We start from the raw sequence: 27,364 nt of genomic DNA on the forward strand, positions 1-27,364 counted from the left end.
GAGAGAGCGAGAGAGAGAGAGAGAGAGAGAGAGAGAGCGCGCGCACTTCTTTTGAATGCTCTTGATAGCTGATTGTTCACTCAGCACGTGTTATTTGGATTAAAACTAAATCGTATGTAAGTAAAACATGAACTTTTACCTGATTTATGTATAATGGGTGGTTCCCTACATTATTACAGGACGTTTGCAGGTCAAGAAGTTCCATGAACGAAACATCCAAAGTGACCGCTCCGAAAACCAACGTCTTGATAGACAGCGCGCGAATACTGAATTGAATTGTCTTTCACGTTTTGCACTTGTACAGACGAATTCACACAAGTTTATGTGAAACCGCCCGTCTTGGCGAGCATCCCAGTAAACAAAGTCGGTTATATCTCAAGTGAACGTAGACAGTATATTCAAATGGGGTCCATGCATTCGGTCTTAAACGGGCATTTATTTGTGCTATATTTTTTATTATTTGTTCTTATTTTATTACTGCCTGATTACTTGTCTTTAATAATGTTTTAAATTCACCTTACTTAGGCTGGTAGTTTTTGTAGTATCAAAATTGGAATAAAGAATTGATATTTCACTGGTGTCTAAACATTTTGTACCACTGACCAAATCCTCACTGAGCCCTTCTGGAGCTGCTCTAAATAAAGGTGATGTGCTATTAAATGAAAGATAAAATATGATAGGGCAATAGAACGAACAGTGAAAGTAACAGAAGCTCATACAATGCATTTTAGCAGGATTAATTAAGCATGAAAAATAACTGAAGGAAATATCTATTTGATGAACAAACTAAGACAACTATTATGATTTATATTCCTTTGGTTTATCTTCTAATACATTTAAAATTAGAAATGCAGTGAAAACACAGGTATCGGGTTTCGGTATTAGCAAGTACCAAAAATGGGAGTATCGGTATCGGACTCGTTCTGGAAAAAGAGGTATCGGTGCATCCCTACTACCTAGTAAAGAAAAAAGTCCATCATATTAAGTCTCTATGCCATAAAGCTTAGGACTAATGGAGGATATTTGCAAGCGTGTGTTAGAAAGGGCTGGACCGCCGAGAGCCCTGCAGCATTAAGGCCATCAGTGGGTTTACTTCATCTCCTAATGTAAGGCCACCCTGCCTGCAGAGAGGGCAGATCTGCACAAACAAAGCCCTGTTGCCTGGAAACGACCGGTTGCTACAGCAGTGCAAGTCAAGACAAAGATGCTCAGGAGAGCGGCAGAGATGGTGCTCAGTCTCTAGTGCGCTTCCAAAGGGCCTATTTGGAGCAGCGCTGGGAGCCTGTAAGAATGACTTTACTTTATTATTGCCATCTAAACACACGCAGGAGTTCGTCAATGAGTGGGAGGGGATTCTGAAGTCGCCGATTCATTAATTCTGTATTTATTAATGATTTAAAAATTGTTTCATGAAGAAATGTATACTTTAATTCAGAAAAGGGCATTAAATTGATCAAAAGTGACAGTAAATAAATGTAGAATGTAAATGTAAATCAAATAAATGAAATATTCATCAAAAAAATCCTGAAAAAATGTATCAGTTTCAAAAATTATATTAATTATATTAACTGTTTTTAACATTGATAATAATGTTTCTTGAGCATTTAGAATTAGAAGATTAGAATGATTTCTGAAGGATTATGTGACAAAGAATACTGGAGTAATGATGCTGAAAATTCAGCTTTGCCATCACAGGAAAAAATACATTTTAAGATACATTAAAATAGAAAAAGTTATTACTTTTATTTTAAATGCAGCCCTGATGAGCATAAGAGACTTCTTTCAAAAACATCGAAAAATATCTATATTTATATATAAATATAATTACTAACTCAAAGCGACATATATAGCAAATATAAAGCCAATTACAGCTCTTTTCTCACAGTGTCGTTCTGTTTATTTGACCACACATACTTCTCTGACTAGCTAATGCAAACACAATCACATTCATCCGTTAAGACCATATACTTAAGCAGCCTAGTAATAAATACCCTAAATGACTCAAAACACTGTCTTTCAAGAGCTGAAAAATGAGGTCTGAAGTGACAAACTTTACTTCTCCCACTGACATGTTATGTAGACATGCGGCCCTTAGATGGCTTCCTTCGTACTGTTAATATTACTATCGCAATTACATAAATATTGCATTAGCACAACCTGGGCACTTGAGAACCAGATTCATTTGTTCTGTAGAAAAAGAAAAAAAGGGAAAAAAAATCACATCACATGAGAGTTACTTAAAACATAAATAGCTGCACCCAACGTTTACATCTGAGCCTTTTAGGAGTTAATTACTATTTGTGGCATGAATGTGCTTAAACAGCAATTATCTTGATAAAATTGGAGCAAATTAACACACAGTACAAAAACTATGAGTATAATTCTATTTAATTGGTTAATTTTGTGAGAGATAATGCATTACGGATACATGTGAGCAGAAACTAAGCTGTGCGATTAGCTGTATTACTTTTCTGTTCAAAAGTTTAAGGTCGGTAAGGTTCTCTTATGCTCACCCAGGCTGCATTTATTTGATCAAAAATACAGGAAAAACTAATATTGTAAAATACTATTGCAATTAAAACTGTTGTCTATTTGAATATATTTTACAATGTATTTTTTCCTGTGATGGCAAAGCTGAATTTTCAGCAGTCTTTACTCCAGTCTTCAGTGTCACATGATCCTTCAGAAATCATTCTAATATGCTGATTTCCTGCTCTCTCTCTCTCTCTCTCTCTGTATATATATATATATATATATATATTTTTTTTTTACTGACCTAATGGTAGTGTATTAGTAGCTAAACCCTAAACAAAAACATCTTATGCAGTTTTAATATAGCCTAGTAATGCTGAATCACATTTTTATGCTCAAATCAATTTCTTTTATTCATTCGCCCATTTCAACAAAAGCAAACCAAATCGGTTTTGAAAAAAAAAAGTTAAATACTCACATGTGTGGATGAAGTGCTGGTGAACGGGGCGGTCGGGGGCAGTGAGGTGAGAGTGGGCATTGAAGTGACCACAGACTGATGAGCAGGTAACTCGGAATTGGATCCGGACAGAGACCCTCCAAGCACCGCACTGGGCAACGAGCAGGCTACATCACTACTGCTGGGGTACGAACCTGCAAAAAGACAGCAATTACAGTAAATGATACAAGTAAAACAGCACATCTTCAATAATCTCCAAGACAAACGTTTTCTTTAATTCTCAGTCAAAAATAACATTGTTTTGTTTATCAGCAGGAGATCTGGCATAGCAACTGGGGGATGTGAAACAAATCAACACAGGTTATGACCTGTAATCTAGTGGTAAAAGCAAAGTTTTAATAGCTGTAAGGGCAACCTCTGTCCTCCAATATACCTTCACTGGTTATCCATCTATCTTTCTCGCTGCCCCTGAGATGAACTTTGTGGACTTTGAATGGCCTGTCTGACCAGGCCCTCATTACAGCAGACATCGAGAGCAAGCACAAAGCATTTCTGAGTCCTCTCAACATGCACTCTGCACCGGCCTCCCGGTGACCCAGAAAACAGTTCCCTGAATCTGACGACTCACTATTTCTTCTGTAAAAATGGGCTTTCCAGGCGGGGCCGGAGTGCCAGGGAGGAGTGCGGCCCATTCATATTTATGTGCCGGTTCATGACATGCACGCTGTTTGTTGTTGCTGTTGTTTTATTGATTTTTCCCCCTTTTCTCTCTCCCTCCTCCCCTGCCACCATCTCAAATAAACCCAGCTGATGGCCCAGGCTGACCCATTGCAGGAACGAGAGAGGCCCCCTTGCCACACAAAGGAATGAATGGCTCGCGGCAGTCTACATTCACTGCTGAAACAAGGAAACATTGTTGGGCGGAGAGGTACCACGTGAAGCATTTACAGTACCAAGCTCTGAACTCCACATAGGGCATATGCAATAGAGAAAGGAAGCTTAGACATCACTGTGGCGTGGTTTTCCACTTAATCCCAATTCGTTTTTACTTTTAGAAGATTTGTGAATGCAAACGGCTAACTTGATGCATTAATGATTGGATCAATCTTTAAATCATCGTGTTGATCTGGTAATCTGGTTAATAATTAACATTTCAGAAAAGGTCAACCAACAGAGCATTTGATTAGAGGTTACAAGACATGAGCGACCAAACAAAGCAAGGACAAAGATCCTGTTATCTGGTGCTGATCGAACGAGACCGATCGATCAGGACTTAACATCTCCTCCTGAAACCCCCCCCCCCCCTTATCAAATCAGGGGAAGAGAGGGGAAATTTCAAATTAGATTAGCCAGCATTTCAAGTCAAACCCCTGTCTCCTCTCTCAGCAGAAAATCCATGCGAGTTCAGAGGGAGGTTAATGACGAGGCCCAGAACCTGATAAGGATCCTCTGCACTTTCCTTACGTACGAAGAGAAGAAAGGAGGGACTGATTCGAGGTATTGTTGCACGGCAGTAGAACACTTTTAGGCCTTTGACATGGCAGATGTTTTTAATTTAAATGTGCTATCATGAACAGTAATCGATGTCTTGAAGTGTTTCGCGTTGGGTTACTAGCTTCAAGATATGTTCCATGACATGCGAACAGTCAGTCAGGCTTGATGTTTCTAATGTGTCCCGACAGAGAGCGATAAGTTAAGGTGAACGGCTGCAGTTAATGCAGCAAACGCATGCACTGCTTGTCAATGTTTACTTGAAAGGACAGAACAGCTGCACAGTTTCATCCTAGAGTAATAAATCCAGGCTTAAAAGGATAGTTTTATCAAATTCTGTCATTATTTGTATCATGTTGTTACATCAAACCTGTGTGACTTTCTTCTGTGGAACATACAAGATGATATGAGAAATGTCTCTGTGTTGTTTTGTCCATATAATTAAAGCCAATGGGGCTTAAATGACTTCATTGTATGGACAGACAAAATTGTATTCAGTGTATGGAAAATATGGTTCAAACATTCTCTTTCTTTAAAAGAGGAAAAGAAAGTCATACAGGTACATTGTAACATGTAATATGTTTTAACATTTAAAAATGCAAAATGCAGGGCATATTGAATTTATTTGAACTTGTGTGCAACATTTTTAGTATCACGCTGTATCGTGTGCAAGATGCTACAAAAAAATTACAAAGAAGTCCATCTAAAGTATATTTACAATGACAAGCGTACAATGCCTAGTGTTTTAAAATCTGTTCAGTTATCAAAAGTTGTGTAGAGTCTTCCAGCCTTAACAGTACATTGTGCCCATTTGTCTCACCCAGCTTTTCCTTCTAATTTCAGATGAAAACCAACAAGAATCATTCCCCCCTCTCCAAAAAACACCCTATAAAGCCCTACACCCGGTCAGGGCTGAGATGGATGTTTGCCTTTAATAATAGCCCCCACTGCTCACCTGATAAACCAGTCATCCATCCATCCAAAAAAAAAAAAGAGAAAGAGGGCTGGGAGCAATAGAGGGAGGGTGAGACAGATAGATGAGGTGGAGCATTCTGCTGTAGCCCTGCATTAGCAATGGCTAAATATTTACAGTCCAGTCAAAGGCCAGGAACAGGTGAGGGCAGGGACGGGTGGGAGAACAAGCACAAAACAAACAAAAAAATCCTTGAGAGAGGGGACAGGGTGATAGTGAGACGGCACATAGCGGGGAGTGAAAGAGGAAAAAAAAGACACACCAGATTTAAGTTCTAATCAGAAGGAAAGAAACTACAAAAAAGCCGGATGGTTGCCAAGCAACAGTGCAGCGCCACAGATAAGGCCCGTTTAACATTCTAGCTGGCATGTGTACGTGGAGCGCTTATGTCAATGGCTAGATTTAGCAGGTGTGAGAGAGATAGTGCCAGCAAATGAGTGAGAAAGAACGTAGTATGTGGACCGAGATCGCAAGTTCTGGTTCCAGCTCAGTGAACGGGAAGGCCAGTAGGGGTCAGGGCATTTCTACACACTATCTTGAACCAGTAAGTGATGTCGGCTCACTCTAGATCCCGAGCGAAGACAACGACAGGGAGGAACAAATAAAATTTTAACTAATTGCCTGTTACGGGCTCCTTCCCTCCTCCAGCTCCCTCAGGCTCAACAGGTTAATGTGCATCTCTATGGAGATTCAGCGGGCCACTCTAAGCTCTCAATCAGGTAGGAATGAGGAAGCACTTTAGAGAGCACCTCCATCCACTTTTATCCTAATGAGCTTCAGCACAGACCAAAACAACATCATGCTGGTTCCCAGGCTTCTATTCGAGAAAAGCGGACCTCAAATGGATTTTTTTTTTTTTTAATAAATAGAGATGGAAAAAACTGCAATTCATGGCAAGATTAAGAGATGAATTAGAGGAACTGAACTGACTGCGATATTGAAAAGACCCTCCAACGAGTAATTCCTGAAAAATAATTATCTCAGATCGACCAAAACATGGCAATTTATGATAGCCCATTTTTTTATATGCTTCCATTTTTATGGGTCCAAGAAAAAGAAAAAAGAAAAACAGTAAAGGTAAAAAAAAAACAGAGACAAGAAAAGATGACGAAAGAAAAATTGAGAAGAAAGTTGGGAGAGAATATTTGGATTAAAGAGTGTGTAGACGTATTAAAAAGAAAAAAATAACTTCAGTCATGGTAGACGTCATTTGTAAAAGGAATAAAAATGAGGCTGTGAATGTGAAAGATGGAAATAAAAAAAACAACATAGGCTGAAAAAAAATAGACATAACCATGGACATCAAAGTCAACATGAAATAGGATGGGACTTCAGAAAAAAATGGTCTCAATACGGCAGATGGCTAAAAAACAAGGGGGGTTGGTGATGTCAGCTGAAAATCATTTCAAAGCAAATATGTACTTTTTTCCTTTGAAATAATGCGTACAATGGTTATATATATATATGCCTATATTCTAGCCTGGGTTTCCCCATGCTGCCTTGCACGCAGCACGATTTTATTCACGCTGCTAGGCAGCCTGGACACCATGGACCAGATTTTCCCCTCAAAAAGGGAACCAATCACAGAACGGGGAGGGAGCAGCAAGACGATGACGACATCTATGCGAAACACCGAAGCAGTTTGTTTGTATCTATGGATCCAACATGGCACTAGACGTGAAGTTACCTCAGTTGTTATCTCAATGAGACGAGGTCTGACGTTAGCCAGGCTACCTAAACTCATGTGTAGCATTAAAAATAATGATTTTAGTTATTCGTTTTTTATTTAGACAAAGTCGTATAGGATTTTATCATCCACTCTAGGGGTGCACGATAATGGTTAAACTGATAATTACGATTATGTTGCTCATATTATAATCAATTATTAATCATGATTGCTCTCATTTGAGAAATTTCCTCAGAATCCTTATACTTCCATGTAAGCACAAATCAAAAGAATATCAACTTGTACGAAGGAAACAGACACAGTTTGGCTATATTACATCTCAATATCTCAATAAAGAACGCTAAACTTTTGTGTGTTTGTGTTTTAAGATCATCAGAATTTTTATACAGTGCAGAGAGACTGGATACACATGGTTGCCACGTTGGGATGATTAAGTTAAACACTAGGAAGGATTCAAGGAAGAATACGTATCCATTTAAGAGAAAAGTTTTGATTGAGGGATCTTAACTCTTGACATCTGGCAACCCAAAGCATGAAAGCTAGAAGTTTGTTTCCAGTGCAAGATAACGGAAATGTCAAACAAAAACAAAAAAAGGATAAATAACCAATATGCCAAGGTCAAAGACGATTATGTGTAAACGAGAACAGCAGAAATCTTGATCATGATTTAAATATGATTAATCGTGTAGCCCTATTGTTATGCACTATATTGCTATCATCCACAACATCAAAATAAGTATTCCGTATTAGTGAGAATTCGTGCACATTTGAACAATTCATAATAAACATGAAAAATTTTAGTTTCATGCTGAATTTAAGCAAACTTTAAACAAATGCATCTTATGGCTCTCTCTGCTCACCTGGTCCAGCAGGTGGGGAACTGACAGTCATACCCTGTAAGTTTCCATTCCTGAGGAGGGATGGGGACTTCTGAATCCCCAGACTGCTGCTACCAGCACCCACCACTCCCACACCTCCAGTACTGCTGACGGTGCTCCCGCGGCAGGACATGGTGCTCATGGAGGATGACGAAGGAGAGGTGGATGAGGGCATTGTGGATCCGTGCTCTCCGGTATCAGTGGTTTTACTGTCCTGGGTGGTAAAGCACGGTCCATACCGGTTCCTCCAGTTCCCTCTCTTCTTCTTCTTCACTCCATCCTCGCCTGTAGATGAAGACGATGTCGCAGAGGAAGAGGACGAGGAGGGCTGGGGTCGTTTGTAGCCGGCGGAGGCCAGGCCACCCAGCTCTCCAGCTGGGTGACAGTTTTCATAATGCTTGCTGGAGCTTTGGGGGAGGGACATCACGCTGAAGGTGTTGAGAGGCATCATGCCTTCAGAGGCTCCGCTTTCCGCACCACCCTTCGCGTGGCAACGGCCAAAGGATGGAGGCGTGTACGAGTCGCCGGCCCTCAGGCTGGGATCAGAGAAGCTGAGGAAATCAGATGTGGGTTGAACCACAGACCCACTAGTGGCTGATTTACTGCTGCTGCTGCTGCCTAATACAAGACCTGAGAGAGAAAAGGGAAGAGATGAAGATAAAAGTGCACCTTAATGTCGAAACCACATTAACAGACCATCAGCATAAACCAAAAGAGAGGTGGCATGTGGTCATAAAACGAATACCTTTTTGCAGCCTCAACTGTTAAGGACAGAGAAACACAGCATAGCTGGACGCCAAACTGGACAAAAGCACTACAATCATCTTTACTAAGAGCTTATAAAATTGTATAACACATTTTCAATTCTCTGCATAATAGTTTAGCAACTTTTGCCACATTATACATTACCATTTAACGCTTTCCTCGCCTTTTACAGAATTTTCCGTAATTTATGAAACTACGCTTCCCCGCCATTGACGGAATTTTGACGGCTTTCCGTGTTTTCACAGTTATACGGTACGGGAGCGCTATTACACATCTTCAGAAAGAGTACAGAATATCCGGGATCAAAACACAGGCGAAAAAGAAGCAGAAACAAGTGAAAGCACATGTAAGCAGATGCATATGTAAAATAACGGCAACTTTAAAAAAAAAATGCTGGCAGGGAAAGAGTTAAAAGGGCTGGTAGGATTTAAAAAGAAAAATCTTACTGACTCCCAACTATATTAGTAAAAATTTACCCAAAAAAAAAAAAACCCTCTCTAAAACGTTGAATAGGTAGGAGGATCAATGACCTGATGCTCATTTTATTCTACTGATCTGGCATTCAAAAATGAAACTTAAACACAATGACTTAACTTTACCTCTTGGATGAGAACGTTTTAGTTTCAGAATCAAAATAGTTTTTGATTTTGATAATTCTAAAATAAAAAGTACTTGAGAATAATTCTTGAAAACTATTTTCTGAAGAAATTAGGAAATTTCATAATCTGGTGGACCGGTCCAACTCGCAGGAAGCCAAACAATCAGGTACGTAAGCAGGCCAGAATGGTGACCCAGATCTAGGTGTTCATTCAGACCCTCGCCTCAGGCAAGGACTCGTCCTTTAACCAAAGCCAGAGAAACAACTCTGACGTGCATGTTTTCACAGCTGTGGCAAGAGGCTGCAGAGACTTTACTTCCCAATTTTACTGTGAAGTCTATCCCACAAACATTTAAAAACACACAGTTAGATAAAGTGATATCACAAAAAATCTGCCATGACAAATAGATAACTCGCTGCATTTTGTAATTGTTCCAAAAACACATTCTGGAATTTTGCTGTATCTTATCGCCGGATCCTAGATTAAGCACTGCTATCCATTTACTGCCTGAAGATGAGCAAAATCTGTCTGAAAAGAGAGCACACTTAACTTAAAATCTTAAATCCTGACTCAAAGAATATTACTTTTTATCTGCCGTTCTTATATCAACAACAACAACAAGATTCACATAAGCGGCAATATACAAAACTTTACATATTACTACAGCTCTTTGTTATTGTCAAACACAAAGGACTCAATTTAATAAAAGATTGCTGATATTGTAATCTCTCATATACTTGGGATATTACATCAGGGTGGCCGAACAGGACAGTTGTGTGGCTGGGTCTGTGTTGTCACAACAGCCCAGAGAATATGACACTAAGTCAGAAGATTAAACTCCATAGTTAATCTCCAACATCTTTTGATCTCATTGCGCTCTGCTGAGAAAACACTGCATTGTTTCTTCTTCCAGGTTCCATGAAGTTTGCGCGTAACTCCAACAAGGAGGCCCCTGCAGCACTTTGACACATTAATGATTAGTCTGAATTTTCCAGACGTGACCTCTGCTTCAATCCCTCCATCACGGCATGATAGCAGAAAGGAAGGGAACATGCTTCTCCTCTGACTCCCAAACCTCCCTCATAACACACATACACACACACACACACAGACGCCACCCACAGCACTGCCAGTTCGGAAAGACTCTCCGCTCCACATTACAGCGGCAGCCAGCCAGACGACAGCCTTATCGCACACACATGCCAAGCTTACGGCTTCTGGCTTCCATCCAGCTCTGTCACAACAGACTCACTCAAAATGTCACGCACAGGAAGTCGGCACGAGACTTGAATCTGGCCGTTCAATTCAGGAACATGGAGAGGGTGTTTACCAATTCACCTCATCAACAATCTAAAGTGAAAGTGAAGTTGGCATGTTTGAAAGTCTCACCTTGCTGAAAAGGACTGGTCGAGGAGGGGGCCGTGGATGAAGTCGCCGTGGTGACCACAGGACCGTGGGTTTTGCTCGGCACGGACTTGCGGCCCCTGGACGCCGAGCTTGAGCTGGTGCCGTGACTGCTGGACTTCTTGCTTTTGCCATCCGAGCTCTTACCATCCGAGGAGCCGCCATCCTTGGAGCTGGAACTAGAGAGAGATGGAACTTCCTGGAAGTTGGCATTGGTGAAACGACCTCCACTGTCATCCAGTCGCTTCTGAGTGGAGGAGATGGAGGAGACACTTCCGCCACTGCTGCTGTTGTAGCTCTGTGGCCAAGAAGGGAATGCACACATGGGCAAAAAGGCTTAGAATGCACTTATTGACATTTGACAAACTCTCAGGCATCTATCCTAGTCAAACAGACAGGTGGACTCACCTTCTCAGAGGACACCATCAGTGCTGGCACCAGGGAAGGCGTCATTTCCAAAGACTTTTTGTGCTTTGGTTTGTGGCGATCTCTTTCTTTATGTTTCTGTGATGAAACAACAACAAAAAAATTAATGAAGATGGTGCAGAAAAGGTTTTGACCGAAGCCAGTACTTTAGCCTAGACTGTCATTTCTGAAAACAAAGAGACATAAAGATGGGAAATGCAAAAAGGTAAACCAATGCAAGTCCCATTCTGAAAAAGTCAATCTAAGCAAGGAGAGCCCCTTGTGCTTCCCATGAAGATCTTCCTGTAAAGAAAAATAAAAGGTATTCCTCTGGATGGGAAAGGATTCACATTGCAGGCCTGACCAGTCTCTACTGCAGCTTAATTTACACCCCAGTCTAGTGCTGCTGTACACAGCTCTATTTGCACCCGAGAAACGGGAGCGTGAACAAATTTACACCTCGCACTCCAATCGAACACCTCCAACCTCTCCGTTTCTTTTCTTAAGAGCATGGCTGTAAAAATATGCAGTGATCCTGAACCATTCGTAGAGAATATTTACACATTCCCCACTGGAGCGATATACAAACGTCTATCTTTTTTTTGCCCCTTTCTGTCATCTTCCAGCCATTGTCTCAGTTAGAATCGACAATTATTCTGAACATAACGGTTTATGCCACTTCTCTGTGCAAGTGACGGGGACAATTCCAGTGGCCCTCAGGCTCAAGTTTTTCAATGAAAATGAAAATGAGCTTCTGCTTCTTCTACGCCATTTACCATTTTCCTGCATATACCATTTTAAATGCCATTTTCTTAGAACAGAAAAATCATACACATTGGAAATGAAGGTGTTGAATAAGCACCTTGGGAATATTTTTTAAGTGGTTGGAAAAGATTGTATTTGTATTGAATATGTATTGCTATTGCTATTCATCTACAACCTACATATCCAAAACAAATGTCACTGTTTTTGTTTCATGTTTAAAAATTATTTGCTTATGCTGCAAATCACATATTTTCAACCACAAAACCAAAATGACAAGTTTATTAATAGTGACAAAATAATTAAAATTATAACAGCATTTACTGAAATTACAAAGCTTTGTTATGCCACATTTTCTCTACAAGAAAAGAGCTAATTTCGTAAGGATTCAAAGACAAAACTCTTAGTCTTAATTAACATTGTTTCTAAAGGTGTTGACATGGCAGTGTTAGTATGAGAGAAAAAAAATCATGTCACTACTTGGCTCTAATTATGAATGGAAAAAAAGAAAAATGCACAACATTCATCTTAATTCCATCAAATAAACAAACTGAAACCATCTAGATATGTAGACCCTTATGTAATGACAAAATGCAGTTATGAACTGCTGTTTACTGGTCTAATTAAAATTCTGACATAAACGTCTTGAAAGAGTTTGACATAAGACGACAGCTATCTTAATTATACAAAGATGAATAGTTCAGGCAGAGGTGACTGAAAAGAGAGAACAAAAATGCCAGGGCATTTATCATAATTCATCAATGCCTTCAGCAGATTAGTGAAATGTAGCAAATCTCTTTCAGGATGAACAAAGAAATTACTCCCGAGGCTTCAGGCTAAGTATTAAAATTCAACTACGTTAATGAATAAATATAATAAATCTTAAAAAAAAAAGAAAAAAAAAAAGTTTAAATACAAAAGAAAAAACTAATCATCCAGAAAACAAAGCTAAAATCCCAAACAGATTAGAATTTAAGATATGTGATGCAAGAGAAGGAAGAGAGATTGAAAACATCATTTTATTCCCAGATGCCGTTCTCGACGGCCTCTCAGAGCACATCTGAACTAGCTGCAAATTGAGAAGCTTTTAGCCTCTATTGTTGTTTGGCCCTGGGGTTTGGAATTAGCTAGGTATACATCTGAGCCCCCCGACCTTTGACCTGGGAATGTGGAGTAGGGGGGATGGGCCCCCTTTGCTAATGCAAATCAGGCGTCGTAACAATAGCCATGGCGGAGCACAGAGCACTTCACAACACGATCTTCAAGAATACAGCTCCAACCTGAATCATTGTTAATGTCAACCCCTCTCAATGCAGAATAAGGCGAAGATGTTAAATATCAGAATAATTCTGGGAGAAACGGCTTTAAATGGCATCTCATATTTAATCTTTCGCTGACCTAGATTACACCGGCTGCACAGTCGGTCTTTGAGCAGCTTAAAAGAGCACCATCCACTCCATTTTGGTATCCATTTCCAATGCAAACGCATTCAAACAAATTCAAATAATTAATGAATTTGAGTCAAATAACCAACAGCCCCAATGACCTGCACTCCCCGCTGTAAGTGCTCATCTGACTATTGTGAGCATTCAGATTTACATTTAAGCACATAAATGTAACAGTTTCTCAAATGCAGTCTAATACTTTCTTCACATTACTTTAAAATGATGTATAATTATCAAAATAATGAATTTGTTTTAAAAGATAAGATAATAGCAAAATAAAATTAAAAATATATATAAGCAAAAAAATGCATGTGTGGTTGCACACGTAAACTTGTTACGTTAATTTTTTTTTACAAAATGTCAAAAATATATCACTGTTTGAAAAACAACTATTAAGCAGAATTATTAAATGACAAAAAAAAAAAATATTTAGAAAAAAAGGTTCAGAACAGACAATTAAATATATAATAATTAAATGTTAATCCTTCCAAGAAACTTCAAAAACTGAAAAACACGATGAAACGTTTGAATAAACGTTATATCAACACTGAGAGCTATTTTACTGACCTGGTTCAAATAGAACAATTCAGGCAAGCTATCGCTGATTAAGAGGCTGTACAGAGGCAGAGTGTTTGAAATATGTGGCCGGTGGGAGCTGCTTAGGGACAGGCAGAAAATTATCAATGACGATGGATAGATGTGATGAGCTCCTCCACACATTTCACACTATGAGGTCTGCTAGATTAGGATTTCCGACACCACCATTATTACAGCAAAAGAGAAAAATACAGACAAGAGGCACAATCAAACATGTTTTTTTACATGCACTACAGATCGTCTTCTGCCGTTACGTACACATTTACTGATGTGAGGCCGTGTTGCAGGGCCTACGCTTAATTGAATTAAATGAAAAGGCGAGCAGGGCTAATAATGCTACATGTTTCATTCGGTATGGCTGGGTATAGAAAATTAGTGGAACAAATGACTACACTACCTATCAATACTGATTAAACAGACTCTGTGGAACTAATGGCCATGACGGATGCTTTTTTATGCATACAGCACTCTTTATGTTGATAATTTGTGGCAGCATCAAAATACTAATTACTTTGAGTGATAAAAGGCACTCTTTCTCCCTCCCGTGGCTTTAAAAGCTTAGTGGGATATAAAAAGTGTGCATGTGAGGGTCGGCACAGGGTGACAGTGGCTCGTGTAATTCGCATATTTCGGACAAACAAAGAGTTTTCGGTTTTGTTCGTTAACCTCATAGTCTGAAGTCGTGAGGAGGGGGGCATCAATCACACATGGCAGGAAGTGAGGTAGATCTGGAGGCTGCCTTACCTTCTTCTCCTTGTCATGGTGCTTATCCAAAGAGTGAGTGGAAGAATCACTTAAGCTTTGAGCCCTACTACCACGGCCTTTGCTCCTTCTCTAAAAGGTGAAAAAGGAACTTCGAGTTACCATTTAAAGTCTGTCCAATTACCCTTTTTTCCTACTTCTCACTTCTCTCTCTTCTAGCAGCAAAGAAAATAGCCCGTTCTGAGACAAAGGAAGCAAATAGGAAACAATTACGGAAAAAGAAGTTGAAGAATAAAAACATTGTCATGACAATAGATATATATAATTCAATGGTTACTCCATCAAAAGCAACTTGCATGAGCTAATCAAGTCAACCTATGGCAATGTTTGTTTGTTTATTTATTTATTTTAATGCCATGTCCACATCCAAGTTTATTTTACTTATGGAAATGTAGTTCAGGAAAGCCAAAGAATACTGTCAAAGAATATTGTCACTTCGTTAGCCTATAAAATAAAAGGACTTAGGCAATTATGCTATGAGGCTAACGACTTATATTTGATTTCTCTATACAACTACAAATCAACAGCATTCTCCATTTACCAACAGAAACAGCTCATTTTATATTTACGAAAAAAATATATAAAACATTGTGCCATGATGCATGAACTTGACATTCAAACTGACAAAAAAAACAAACAAAAAAACACCTTTGTAAAATGTGCCACATTTCTTTTTAAGTCAACAGTCTCTAAAGCTGCTATTGACAACAAATGCCACAAAAAACCTCAGGTCACAAAATGGTCTTTGTTTACCAGCAGCCCACTGAAACAAAGGCCTACATGGAAAAGTCAGGGGTTAGTAGCCCACTATTGAACTATTAATCCACGAGACTGTGCTGATGCTGTCAGTCCATTAACATGGTGACAGGGAGACATGGTACATCCTGCAGAAACATCATGCTGTCCTGTACAATAGAGCAATCACCACAATGGATGACAACAAACAAAACAAGCAAGGTATTGTCACTTTATTCTAACAAAATGGGAGACAAAAAAAATATATGTTCATATATATTTACAAATGTCAAATATATATTTATACAAATATATAAACATACACAAGCATTCAAAAGTTTGGGGTCAGTAAGATTTGTTTTAAATGTTTTTGAAAAGTAATTTATTTGATAAATACAGTTAAAGTAATACTGTAAATTATAATTTAAATAACCATTTCCTATTTAATATATTTCAAAATGTAATTTATTTCTGTGATGGCAGTGTTACATTCAGCATCCATTACTCCAGTCTTCAATCAATCAATCAATCAATCAATCAATCAATCAATCATTCTAATATGCTGATTTGCTGCTCAAGAAACATTTATTTTTTATTATAAATGTTGATAATATGCTTAATGTTTTTGTGGAAAACAAACAAAATAATAATTTTTTTTTTTTCATAATTCTTTGATGAATAGAAATTAAAAAGGACAGCATTTATTTGAAATATATTTGTACTGTCACTTTTGATCAATTTAACGCATCCTTGCTGAATGCAAGTATTAATTTTTTTTTTTTTTTTAAATCTTACTGACCCCAAAGTTTTGAATGGTAGAGTATATTTATATATTTAAAAAATATAGTTATATAAATATATATTTAAACTACTGATGCCAAAAAGCCCAACTGAAACCATAAAAAAACTAAAACAATTTAAAATATGAATGAATGCATAAAATTGACAACACTAACCAATCTGAAAAACAAGACATGAAATACTATGACTCTAGAGTCTATTCCCCAGTAACCAGAGCAGTCAAAAGTGCTTGAATGAAATAAAATGGTGTATACATAAATAAACATCACTATCCCTCCATCCTCAACTCATTACAATCCCCTATGAGAACATCACAAAGCGCTGGCCCTGCCTCCAGCCCCTCACTCAGAAAACCTGTAGAGGACTAGCAGTATCTGAGAAGCCTTTGTTGAGTGGGAGGATAGACACACACACAGCACGAATCTGAGAAGCAGCAGGGGGCTGTGGCTCTAAAGCTCAGTGTAGCTCCAGGGCTGGAGTGAGTAAAACCCCTTGCCACACACACACACACACACACACACACACACACACACACACACACACACACACACACACACACACACACACACACACACACACACACACACACACACACTCAAGCCCACTAAGGACCGAGCAAAGCTGGACGGAAAACTACAGACCGTTATGCTGTCACCGAGAGCTGCCACTGGGCAGTCCCTGTATCTCTCTGAAACCTTAGCCCGCTTTTTCTGAGAGGGGTATTAAGACAGAGTGAAGGGGGAAATGCAGGAAAGAGGGGGGATGATGGGAAGGAGAGGAAAGGAGAGCCACAGACAAAGGTCCAGTGAGTTGCTGTTGATTGTCAATGAGATTAAGGGGTTAAAGGGTTTGAGGGAGATCGAGGTGGGGGCGGCAGGGGCCACTGGGGGTGGACGGGGGGCTTATGCCACAGCTCAGCTTTCAGCAGCTGTAATTGGACCAGGAGTGCCAGACATTCGAGAAATGAGAGATATTCCAGATGAGGGAGTGTCTTTTTCGAGAGCCTGGCGAGTTCACGTGCGATTCTAGATGCGCAATAACAGCTTGAACAATGATGACATGGTCACAATGATGTGCTCAACATGATTCATGTATTGGTGAATGCAAAAATCAGTCACTTAAGTGCTTTAGAAATGCCCTAGAGACATGAAGTATACCTCAATAGATGAAGCACTAATGACAAAATACACAAACCATGACCATCAAATACTAATTGACAAGTAAAATACATATCATTTATGGGAAAACCATATACACTCCCGTTTAAAGGTCTGGGGACTGTAAGGGTGCTTTCACACAAGCACTTCTGGTGCGCACCCGGGTTCGAATGACATCAGAGTTCGGTTCGTTTGGATGATGTGAACCCTCTTTTCCGAACTCAGGTGAGCACCCGCAAACTGAGCCAGAGCGGTCTGGGGTACGCTGTGAACTCCGGTATGGCTCGCTGCTGATATGAACGCGATCATACTAAATCGTGGAAGTGAACCGCTATTAATGATGTAAGATTTGATAAAACTGTGTTTGTGTGTGCTAACTCACTTTCCTGACAAGCATGACTGATGCACTTTAAGCAGCGAGAATATATCAAATTTTTGCTCGGATTCAGCACAAATGGACTCCAGGGTTCTTTAGAGCATTTGCAGTACATTCGCGGCAAGTGCCATTACTGATACTAGTAAAACAAAACCAAAGGTTCAAAAACCAAAATATACAAGTGAGGCGAGCAACACTATGCATTTTGCCACCTTCTCTGCATCGTGGTTACCATCCAACAGGGGTAAACTGCTTTGATGACGCAAACACACCACGGTTCGACCCAAATAATAGAACGTGAACAATCCAGCGGGGGCAGGGGGACGAGGGGTGAGCAATCGAACTCTGGTTCGTATCAGGCAATCGAACCAAGTGTGAAAGCACCCTAAGATTTTTCTCTTACGCTCACCAAGGCTACATTTATTTGATCAAAAATACAGTAAAAACAGTAATATTGTGAAATATTGTCACAAATTTATAGAACCATTTTAATATATGTTAAAATGTAATTTATTCCTGTGATGCAAAGCTGAATTTTCAGCAGTCATTACTCCAGTCTTCGGAGTCACATGATCCTTCAGAAATCATTCTAATATGTTGATCAAGAAACATTTCTTATTATTATAACAGTTGAAAACTGTTGTGCTGATGTGAAAACTAATATTTTGTCAGGATTCTTTGAAGAAAAAAAGTTCAACAGAACAGCATTTATTTGAAATAGAAATATTTTAAATGTAGCATTAAATGTATTTACTGTCACTTTTGATCCATTTAATGCATCCTTGCTGAATAAAACTATGAATTTCTTTCCCCAAAAATTAAAATCTTACTAACCCTAAACTTTTGAACGGAAGCGTATCTAAGATATTACACATTTCCGGTACTGCAACTTTTATTTATACTCAGCTTAAACGTCATTAATGGTTTAATTCAAAATTACAGAATTTCTATAATGTCAGTGATTAAATGCATGAATGCTTTGGGATCAGTAGCAGCGGTGCTTGGTGTCAGGGTGTTATAGTTAGTATAGTATGGTTTAGAAAAAGCTGATTTTTACCAGTTTGCTGTAATGGTACTTGCAGTATCCACAGTATTTCACATTATCAGCATCCGAGCCCTGTTCTTCACACAACAACCCAGCAAGCTGAGCGCTACATTCAAAGACAAAGAAAAAGCAGCTTTAAAAAGACTGTACACAATGCAGATTAAAACATATAATTCAACAATATTTCAATATTTAATTCGATTAAAGGAAAGTTAGTAGTTAACGTTGCTATTCCGATCCATTTAACAGATTACATAATTAAGGATATTAAGATGCTTATGAGGTCAATTAGCTGGAATATTAGGGCTCTGCAACTCACCAGGTGACATGAAAGGCCTGTCGGCAGCCATGTTTGTTGCATGTCATGCAGGCTCCAGAAGCAGCTTTGCTCTCACGGCCCTGTTCTTCACAGATATAGCACGTCTAGAAAGAAAAAACAGTCACCAAAGTGATTCCTCACATACAGAAAGCAGTTATTATGGTATATAATGCATTGCTGCACGGCCCACAGCTTGTTTAGCGTGAAGGCTCTACCAATTTAACAAGTCTCTCAGAAGCCGCCCTTCCCAGCGCCTCGATTATTAGGCAAGTGATAACCATGCCATTTTAAATTGGCTCACAGTGAGGACTCAATTACCAACAGAGCTGAATCTATTTTATCCCAGATTTTAAACCCACTATTTCAAGCATGAGATTAAACTTGGCTCCTTAGTCCTGCGAGTCATCAGACACAGTATTGAATCCAAATCGTATAACACTAACTGATTGTATTTTACTTATCTACTGCATTGAAGGGTATCCATAGAAAACAAAACGTAATTAGGTTTTCAAATGAAAAAACTGAAAGAACGGTGTCATGGCATATCCCATAAGTACTTGGTCTAACATTGTTTTTTTTACCCCTTAACGGTTGAGCATAAAGTTAAACATTTGTCTAAACATTACTCTTGAATTACAGAGATGCACAGTAGTAAACACATACACCTGCAAGTATCCCAGAACCCATCAGCTATACAAACCAATCATTTTCAAGTCAGTTTACTGTATACAGATTACAAAATCATTTGTAGCCTATTAAATATTTTAATATATAAAATTACTTTTTTTTTAAATACTTTTTCATTTTCCATAATGGATTAGGAAATTCAATGGCAAATAAGTATGTTTGATTCTTTTCATTTTTAGACCGCATGTGTAAATTCCCATAACATGAATCTCAGTTTTCATTCATTCAGCTTTGTAGCATAATTAATAGCAACATTCTATGTTTATACAAGATTGATAAATGTAGCACTTGGTCCCTTAACAAAACACATTCACAGTGTAGACCTAAACTCCTTACATGCATACTGTTTACATTGCTGAGCTGATTTATGAGGCTCTTATGTTGAGCCTTTGCTTTTCAATTGATATCCAGACTATAAGCGTTTGTCTTTCAGAGGTTAGGGAACTTACCTTGTTGTAGCGTTCATGGGGGACAGACTGAAGCACAATAGGCTCCATGGTGGATACATTAGCGAACTCAACTTCTGGGATGTAAAGAGCACAAACCACATGGGCCCAACCTAAACAAGACACATGATATATGATCAGTAAATGTTATATAAAACAGCTGAGATTCAATTATTCCTTTATTTTTATGGGAACTTGCTTTGAAGATGCAACTGGGTTTAACTAAAAAAAAAAAAAAAAAAAGATGTGCTTGAAAATACCATTAAATGGCAAAAATAAATAAATAAATATTAAACAATACAAATCACTTAAATACAATCCAGTCATTTTTATTATAAAATCAACTGCATAACATTTAAATTTCTCATTTATTAATGATGATAAAAAATATGATGCTTAAAAACATGGATAATGCATTAAAAGAAACATCTAAATTGAATATGTGTCTGCTGACTATCACAATCATTTTCTGTCTTTTTTTTGTTTTTGTTTATTAAAAGAGCCCACGTTCATTTGTTTGCTTACAGTCATGCCTATGGGGCACGCCTGGCTTCCTCCACAGTGTGAAAAACACTTATTAAAGCATGTGGGCTGAGTGTGACCGCAAAGACGAAACACCCCGAACTGGAAGAGGCAGAGGCATATTCTCTACTGCCTAGCGTCTAGACCAAGTGTTGAACCATAGGGTGTCAGCCACAAGTACACTGCATGGATATTATATCATCATTTCAGACTACTACTTAACTTTTTCCCCACATCAACTGTCTCAACCACAAAACCCCTAAACGGAGTTGATTTAGATTTAATGACCATATTCTGCAATATGTTTGTGAAAAGAAGCAGATGCTATTGATATCGTTGAAATTAACCTGAGCAAATGAGTTCTGTTTATCCAGCGTAAGGGCACAATAACAGGCCTAAACTTAAAGGTGAACCCATGAACTGTCTTTGACCCCAGCCTAAAGGGACAGGGAGGTGGGTTTTGTTGTTTTGAAGTCCCTCCAAGAATCCAGCAGAAGCCTATAAAACCAGGCAATAAAACCCAAGCACACCCCAAAGAACTTCTAAACCCCTCAAACAGAAGGGTGGCACACTTAAAATGAGAATGATTTGCCAAAGATGTCTTTATCTTAGCATAAAGTCCTCAAAGAATCTTGTTCCTTCAGATTCTAGTTAAACAAGTGAAATCTTGGGGACTAAATCATCAGTAAAAACCGAAAGGCTCTGGCAATGGTCAGTGGAGTTTTTTTTTTCTTTGCATGTGTTTCAACATACTATTGTGCCAGGTATATGCCACTGCTCCAGTGTTTTCATTTGGGATTATTCTTGTGTTTGCATAACTTAACAGTAGCAACACCTGTAAAAACCTCTCCATGTGCTGGTCTGGGGAACGAGGAGAACTTTGCAGCTGAGTTTTACTCCTCAGTAGGCTGAAATGTAAAGGTTTCTCTAAAGCAAATCGTGAACACTTAAATCTCACTTGTGAGATCTGGTTCGAGCAAGCTCTTTCTAAAATTTATGTTTAAGAATTCTTCACTCCTACTCGTAAATAATGACAAAACATGGAATGCTTATCTCGAAGCATTTCAAAAGGCTTTACAAATTCAAGCCAAAAAAAAGAGATTACATGGTCTGAAACAGCTAAACCATAAGCCTGGGGCAATGATGTTTCCCTCATGGCCGTTAAACAGCTCACCACCCCTAAAGATGGGGTATGGTCCCGCAGCTGTGTACCATGCCATGTTTACAGTCTCTGAACTGCCCTTGCCGTGAACCCGGAGCATGAAGAAGAGTCGCCCCCTCTCAGCCCCACAATGACCCCGCTGAGACCGCCCACCCATAAAAACAAGGTGAGAGACAAACACGCACACTTCCTAACACCCTTTGCTCAATTATTCTGAAAAATAAGCAGATAAAATCTGCCTCATGTGCCAAAAAAATTCCAAGACTACGTAAAACTCTTGGTTCATTCAAAAGCAGTTTAGATGTTGAAAGAAGAAATGGTAAAAAAAATTAAAAAAATTGATTCATTGTAAAAAATTCCTGAAATCCAAATTAGATTATTTTGAAGTGAGACATATGAAGATACACATGACTAATTAACAGCTTATTGATGAGACACAGTATTATATCCTTTCAGCAGTAGCATTTCTGTGATAATTAAAGCTGTCAGAGGATATCAGTGAAATACTCCATAAAAGAGATAATCAATTCACTACATTTTGTTTTACATTGACTTTCATTAGAGGTGACAAAATAGAAAGGTGTCATCCTCATCAGTGCATATGTTCCTCTCAAGAGCTTCACATCATTGTATCACCTCATAATAAAACTGGGCTGAGAGATAATAGTAAAACTGCTTACCCAAAGATAAAAAAAAATATTTTGTCTCTTACACACTCAACCATCAAAAACTTATTGTATGCTACTGGCCTATATTTTATCTACTGAGTAACTGCAGTCTGTTCTTGCCAATGACATGTAGATTAGGCTTAATACTGTTTTTTCCTCAAAAAGTAAAAACAATCAGCATAAAGTTAGATGTCCTACCTCCATTATCTGTTCGTTTCAGCGCTCCGTCTTTGTGGGGACACAGCTCACACCTCTGCGAAAAGAGGAGAAATAACATGAACCCACACTCCATCCAACTATCTGCAGGCCAGACACAGCTCTGAGGGCTTTCAGGAGCTCTACTTCTGACATGGACATCAAACTAAAGCAGAGTTTAAAGGTTAGACATCATTTTCTTCCTTGAAACTAGAGAACAGAGCATCTTGGCAAAAGTGATCAATGAAACTGTAGACAAGAGCCTTTGATAGTTCACAGGAGCTGGAAAAAATCCACTGCTGCAACCCTGAAGAGCTGCTTCTATATTCAAGGATAAAATAGGATCTGCTCTGCTAAAGGAGAAAAACTGGTTTAGACAACCGTTTTCTGAAACAAATGACAGGACAAGAAGAAAAAACCCTCGGAATAGAAGACGAATGATCAAATAAAGACAGTTACTACCCTTTTTGAACAACAAAAACCACAGATGGTTGAAAGTGTCCTAAAGAAATGGGACCTGACACATGGCCTATTACACAGCATATCATGCATATACACTATGACATTTCACTCATCTTCAAAGCCTTGAACAGGGTTAGATATTGGGGCATAACATTGTGCTTGGAACCATGCCGTTATTTGCCACATACCACTATGTTCAAAGTTTTTAAGCTTCTGCTCAGTCTGCTGTCCTCCTCCTCTTTGTTACAGGTGGTGGACAGTCCTCCTCCTTCAGGGATCTGCCAGCTCGGCTTTCTCCCCCTCCACCCTTTAATCTTTGGGAACGAAGTGGCAGAGCAGGGCACAAATAGGGGAAAAAAATGGGCTCATTTTTAGTAAGTGGAGGAATGAGGACAAATGCAGCAATTTGGTTTCATAATTGACCTATCGGTAAGCCCCGCCCCCCCCCCCCTTAGTTACTGTTGCTAACTTGGACAAACAAACGGCTGTCAGTGTGAAAACCTTGTCCCAAGATGTTTTTGATAAATTTTGGACACAGAAGGACCACCTCTCATCGAGGAGCATTCGAGTGGGACTTAAATATGCCATGGAGGGATGTATAAAAGATTTTAAAATAATATGGTGGGTAACAAGATTAATTTGGAAGCGAGGGTTTACAGATCACAACGCAAGCAGGAGAAGCCTCATGTTATGGTCGTCACGATCACAGAAAAACAACATCCAGGATCAACACTGTTAATGTACCGCAGAGTAAGATTAAATAAATTTACATTTAACCAGTTTAATATGGAGAGGCACTGAATTATAGACCAGTCTGCATATGACGTGAGAACAGTTAGCTATTTAGGTTTGTACGTTAGCATGGACTCACTAACTTTAATTATAACTTAATGAGAGTATGACAACCAGAAAATTAACGTTTTCATCTTCATTGAGATTGGGGTTGAATCCTTAGGGAACCAGGTTACTGCGCCCACATCAGTGATATTATAAATAAACCGGCTTTAGCCGTATTGCGCAGATAATGTTTTTTTTTCACGCAAATCTCATCACACTTTTGAAACACGCTGGTGAACGTGCGCAATGTACGGTGATTCAATACATGAATACCCATGCCCATCCTCTCAGGATACCTGGAATCAGTGTTACAAGTACCCCAGGCACATCGTTTTACAATTTTTGTAGCATAAACACCATCAAACCGATGAGAGCTTCGGATCTTCCAATGTTTCTCTATGGCGCTGAAACCTAAAGATGTCCGAGTTCCGGTCCCTGTGCAACTGATACTCATCTGCCATTGGCTCATCTGCGTTCGAGGGGAGGGGTTTACCGATAGGTCAATTATGCTTTCGGAATACAAAAAAAAAGGCTTCAAGTTTTAAAAATGCTCCAGCAAGAAATCTTTCTGATAGTGCAAGGCAAGCTATGATTTTCACAAATCTTTGGGTTTGGATTGGTTAGAAGTGGCAAAAAGGCCACACCATTTTTGCATGACAAACCTGTGGTTAAAAATAGGGAAGAAAAATCCTGTTCCTTTTCAGAATAAGAGCAGTTGCCATTGAATAATGTCTCTAACCTCATAAAAGATGTTATGTGGGATGCCTTGTTTTGCCATGAATGCAGATCCTTCAACAAAAATGCCCACATAATGGGTTACGTGACAGGTTTCCCCTTCTTGTGACCCACTATTCTTCTGCTCTAAACTGCCACTTAGGTTTCATGCCTACCTGACAGCTCACACAAGTCACATGTACAGCCATCAGATCGCTGAGCTCCAAGGAAACCGATTTAACTGCCAACACAACTTTGCCAATCCTAACCATTTACGTTTCCTTTACCCCAACCACCATCTTCTATTTATAAATACTAGAACGGCATGTATTTTAAGCTATAGCATGTTTTATGAAAAGGGGTCATTACTCAGGACACCATCATTGAAAACAATACATAATACAAGGATGTTGAATAAAAACGTAGAGACACTGCATTCATCAATCAAATTTTGCTTATATATATTATGTGAAAATGTATAAAAAAAGCAGACTTCTTATTTGCAAGTACCGGTAATCACTATATGTTACTACATGACAGAAAATGCTCGACAAATAATCAAAACTGTGATTCAATTAATGATGAAAAAAAAAAAAAGAGAAATATGAACTCTGAAGCTATGTCTTAGCCAGGGGTAGGCAAGTTCGGTCCTAGAGAGCCACTGTCCTGCAGAGTTTGGCTCCAACCCTGAAAAAAACCCTCACCTGCCTATAGCCTTAGTAATCCTGAAGACATTGATTAGCTTGTTCAGGCGTATTTGATTAAGGTTGGAGCTCAACTCTGCAGAACATCGTCTCTCTAGGACCAAACTTGCCTACCCCTGGTCTAAGCCATAAATAAGCTTTTTGTACAATTCAGAACAATTCTCATATTTTCAGCTTAAACCTCTTACCATTCAGACAAGTCAAAACAAAAGTCGAATACCACATTATTAAGTCTGATAACATCTGTTATACATACAGGCCTAAGAGTCCTGACAAGTCATACAGTTTTTATATGCATACATACACCCCACGTTTATGGTTTGGTATACATTGTTAAATATGTGATTTAAAGGGGTCATATAATGGTACATGCACTTTTACAAGTTGATTGTACTGAAATGTGTGTTGGCAGTGCCTGTACACAACCATCATAAAATTATAAAAATCCATCCAGTGTTTTTTTTTTATCTTCTTATATGTTTTCCCCCCTCTCAAATCAAGCCGTTCGAGGCCCCTCCCACGATTGTTGATTGACAGCAGCATTTCAACACAGACCCGCCCTCGCTCGTGAGCGAGCTGTCAATCATAGTCCGCGCGGACCGGCGCGGTCATTGTTGATATGCTGGAGCACTGTCTATGAGCAGAATGGCGTCATTTTGATGTTCCTAAATCCCAACCGCTGAAGACGCAGTGGCTGAGTTTGTTTTCGAAGGGAATATTCCCCACGATCAAAGTCAATGCTTTCATGTTTGCGCGAATCATTTCACACACCAGACTGCTTTACAAACGAGGTCAGTATAAAGCTGGTTTTGCTAAGAAGCTGCTCCTGAAAAAAGGATCGGTACCAACTATTCGTGTTCCTGCTGCACCTCCAGAAGAAGAAGTGAGTGTAATGTTTTATTAACCTTTATATTAATATTTATATTAAAGGTATAGCGGAGGATCTTTCCGAATTTTAGATAAGAACCGCCCTCTCCACTTTTTGAAAAAATGCACATGCGCAACACTCTACCTGCTCCCGAGAGGGAACGCCTATTAAACGTGTGCGAGGTTCTCCTCGTGCACGCTCTGTTTACAAGTTGCTGTCGGCATCGCTCATACAAGATTACTTTCCAAAAGAAGATTTGCACTTTTTCTCCAAATAGCATGCCAAACTTACCTGTCGAGTAGAAACTTCGCGACTGAGGCATCAGTGGGAAGCCTAACCTGTGTTTTCAGCGCACGCCATCGTGTGAAACAATCTCCCAAAAACACTCTGATCTTGTTTCTCTCTTCTGAGGCCTTTCTCTTCTTCTCATACAGTTCGTACAAACTTTTTCTCTTGCGACCCTCAGACATTTTCAAACGACCCGGTGAAACGGCGAGCTTCAATGAATGGCTTAGCTCTAGCTCACCACACATATAAACACCTGAAAGTGCGCATGCGCAGAAAGCGAAAACTAAGGGATGAGCATGTACGACGGCCTTACGTAAACATATCACCAGAATGATTGACACTTAGGTGGACCAATAGTTTACACTACCCACCCGGAAAAAGAAAATCCTCCGCTATACCTTTAATCTTTGCAAATCGCTTGCTGCACGCTTCACAATGAATGCGGCTAAGGTTTACACTCAGGGTACATTACGGCATGTTTTCTATGTACGACGTTCTCAATATAATTCATAATCCCACGTTTATAATGAACAACACGTTATGGTTATTGTGTTATTGTGTTACCGTGTACGCACAGAACAGAGGGGCGGGGTGAGCAAAGCTCATTATCATTTAAAGACACATGCACTTAAACGGCGTGCTGAAAACAGAGCTGTTTTTGACCAGGTAAAATGAGTGTTT

General features: G+C 39.2%; 1 protein-coding gene across 5 annotated transcripts in view; it reads right to left on the minus strand.

Annotated features, from left to right (window-relative positions):
- mllt10 (MLLT10 histone lysine methyltransferase DOT1L cofactor) overlaps positions 1 to 27,364 on the minus strand; it is a 53,998-nt gene that overhangs the window by 16,584 nt on the left and 10,050 nt on the right. For 4 of the 5 annotated variants that reach the window (XM_084399247.1, XM_084399246.1, XM_084399245.1 and 1 more), the window contains exons 3-11: positions 22,814 to 22,868; positions 20,267 to 20,376; positions 19,131 to 19,234; positions 18,824 to 18,917; positions 14,680 to 14,769; positions 11,135 to 11,230; positions 10,712 to 11,024; positions 7,941 to 8,588; positions 2,951 to 3,123 (exon numbers count right to left, since the gene is read on the minus strand). In XM_084399247.1, the coding sequence (XP_084255373.1) occupies positions 2,951 to 3,123; positions 7,941 to 8,588; positions 10,712 to 11,024; positions 11,135 to 11,230; positions 14,680 to 14,769; positions 18,824 to 18,917; positions 19,131 to 19,234; positions 20,267 to 20,376; positions 22,814 to 22,868 (1,683 nt within the window). The remainder of the gene's footprint in view (positions 1 to 2,950; positions 3,124 to 7,940; positions 8,589 to 10,711; positions 11,025 to 11,134; positions 11,231 to 14,679; positions 14,770 to 18,823; positions 18,918 to 19,130; positions 19,235 to 20,266; positions 20,377 to 22,813; positions 22,869 to 27,364) is intronic. The other variant, XM_084399248.1, reaches the window with a different exon arrangement.

This window comes from Rutilus rutilus, assembly GCF_951802725.1.
Source record: "Rutilus rutilus genome assembly, chromosome: 24".
In the NCBI taxonomy this organism is placed as follows: Eukaryota; Metazoa; Chordata; class Actinopteri; order Cypriniformes; family Leuciscidae; genus Rutilus; species Rutilus rutilus.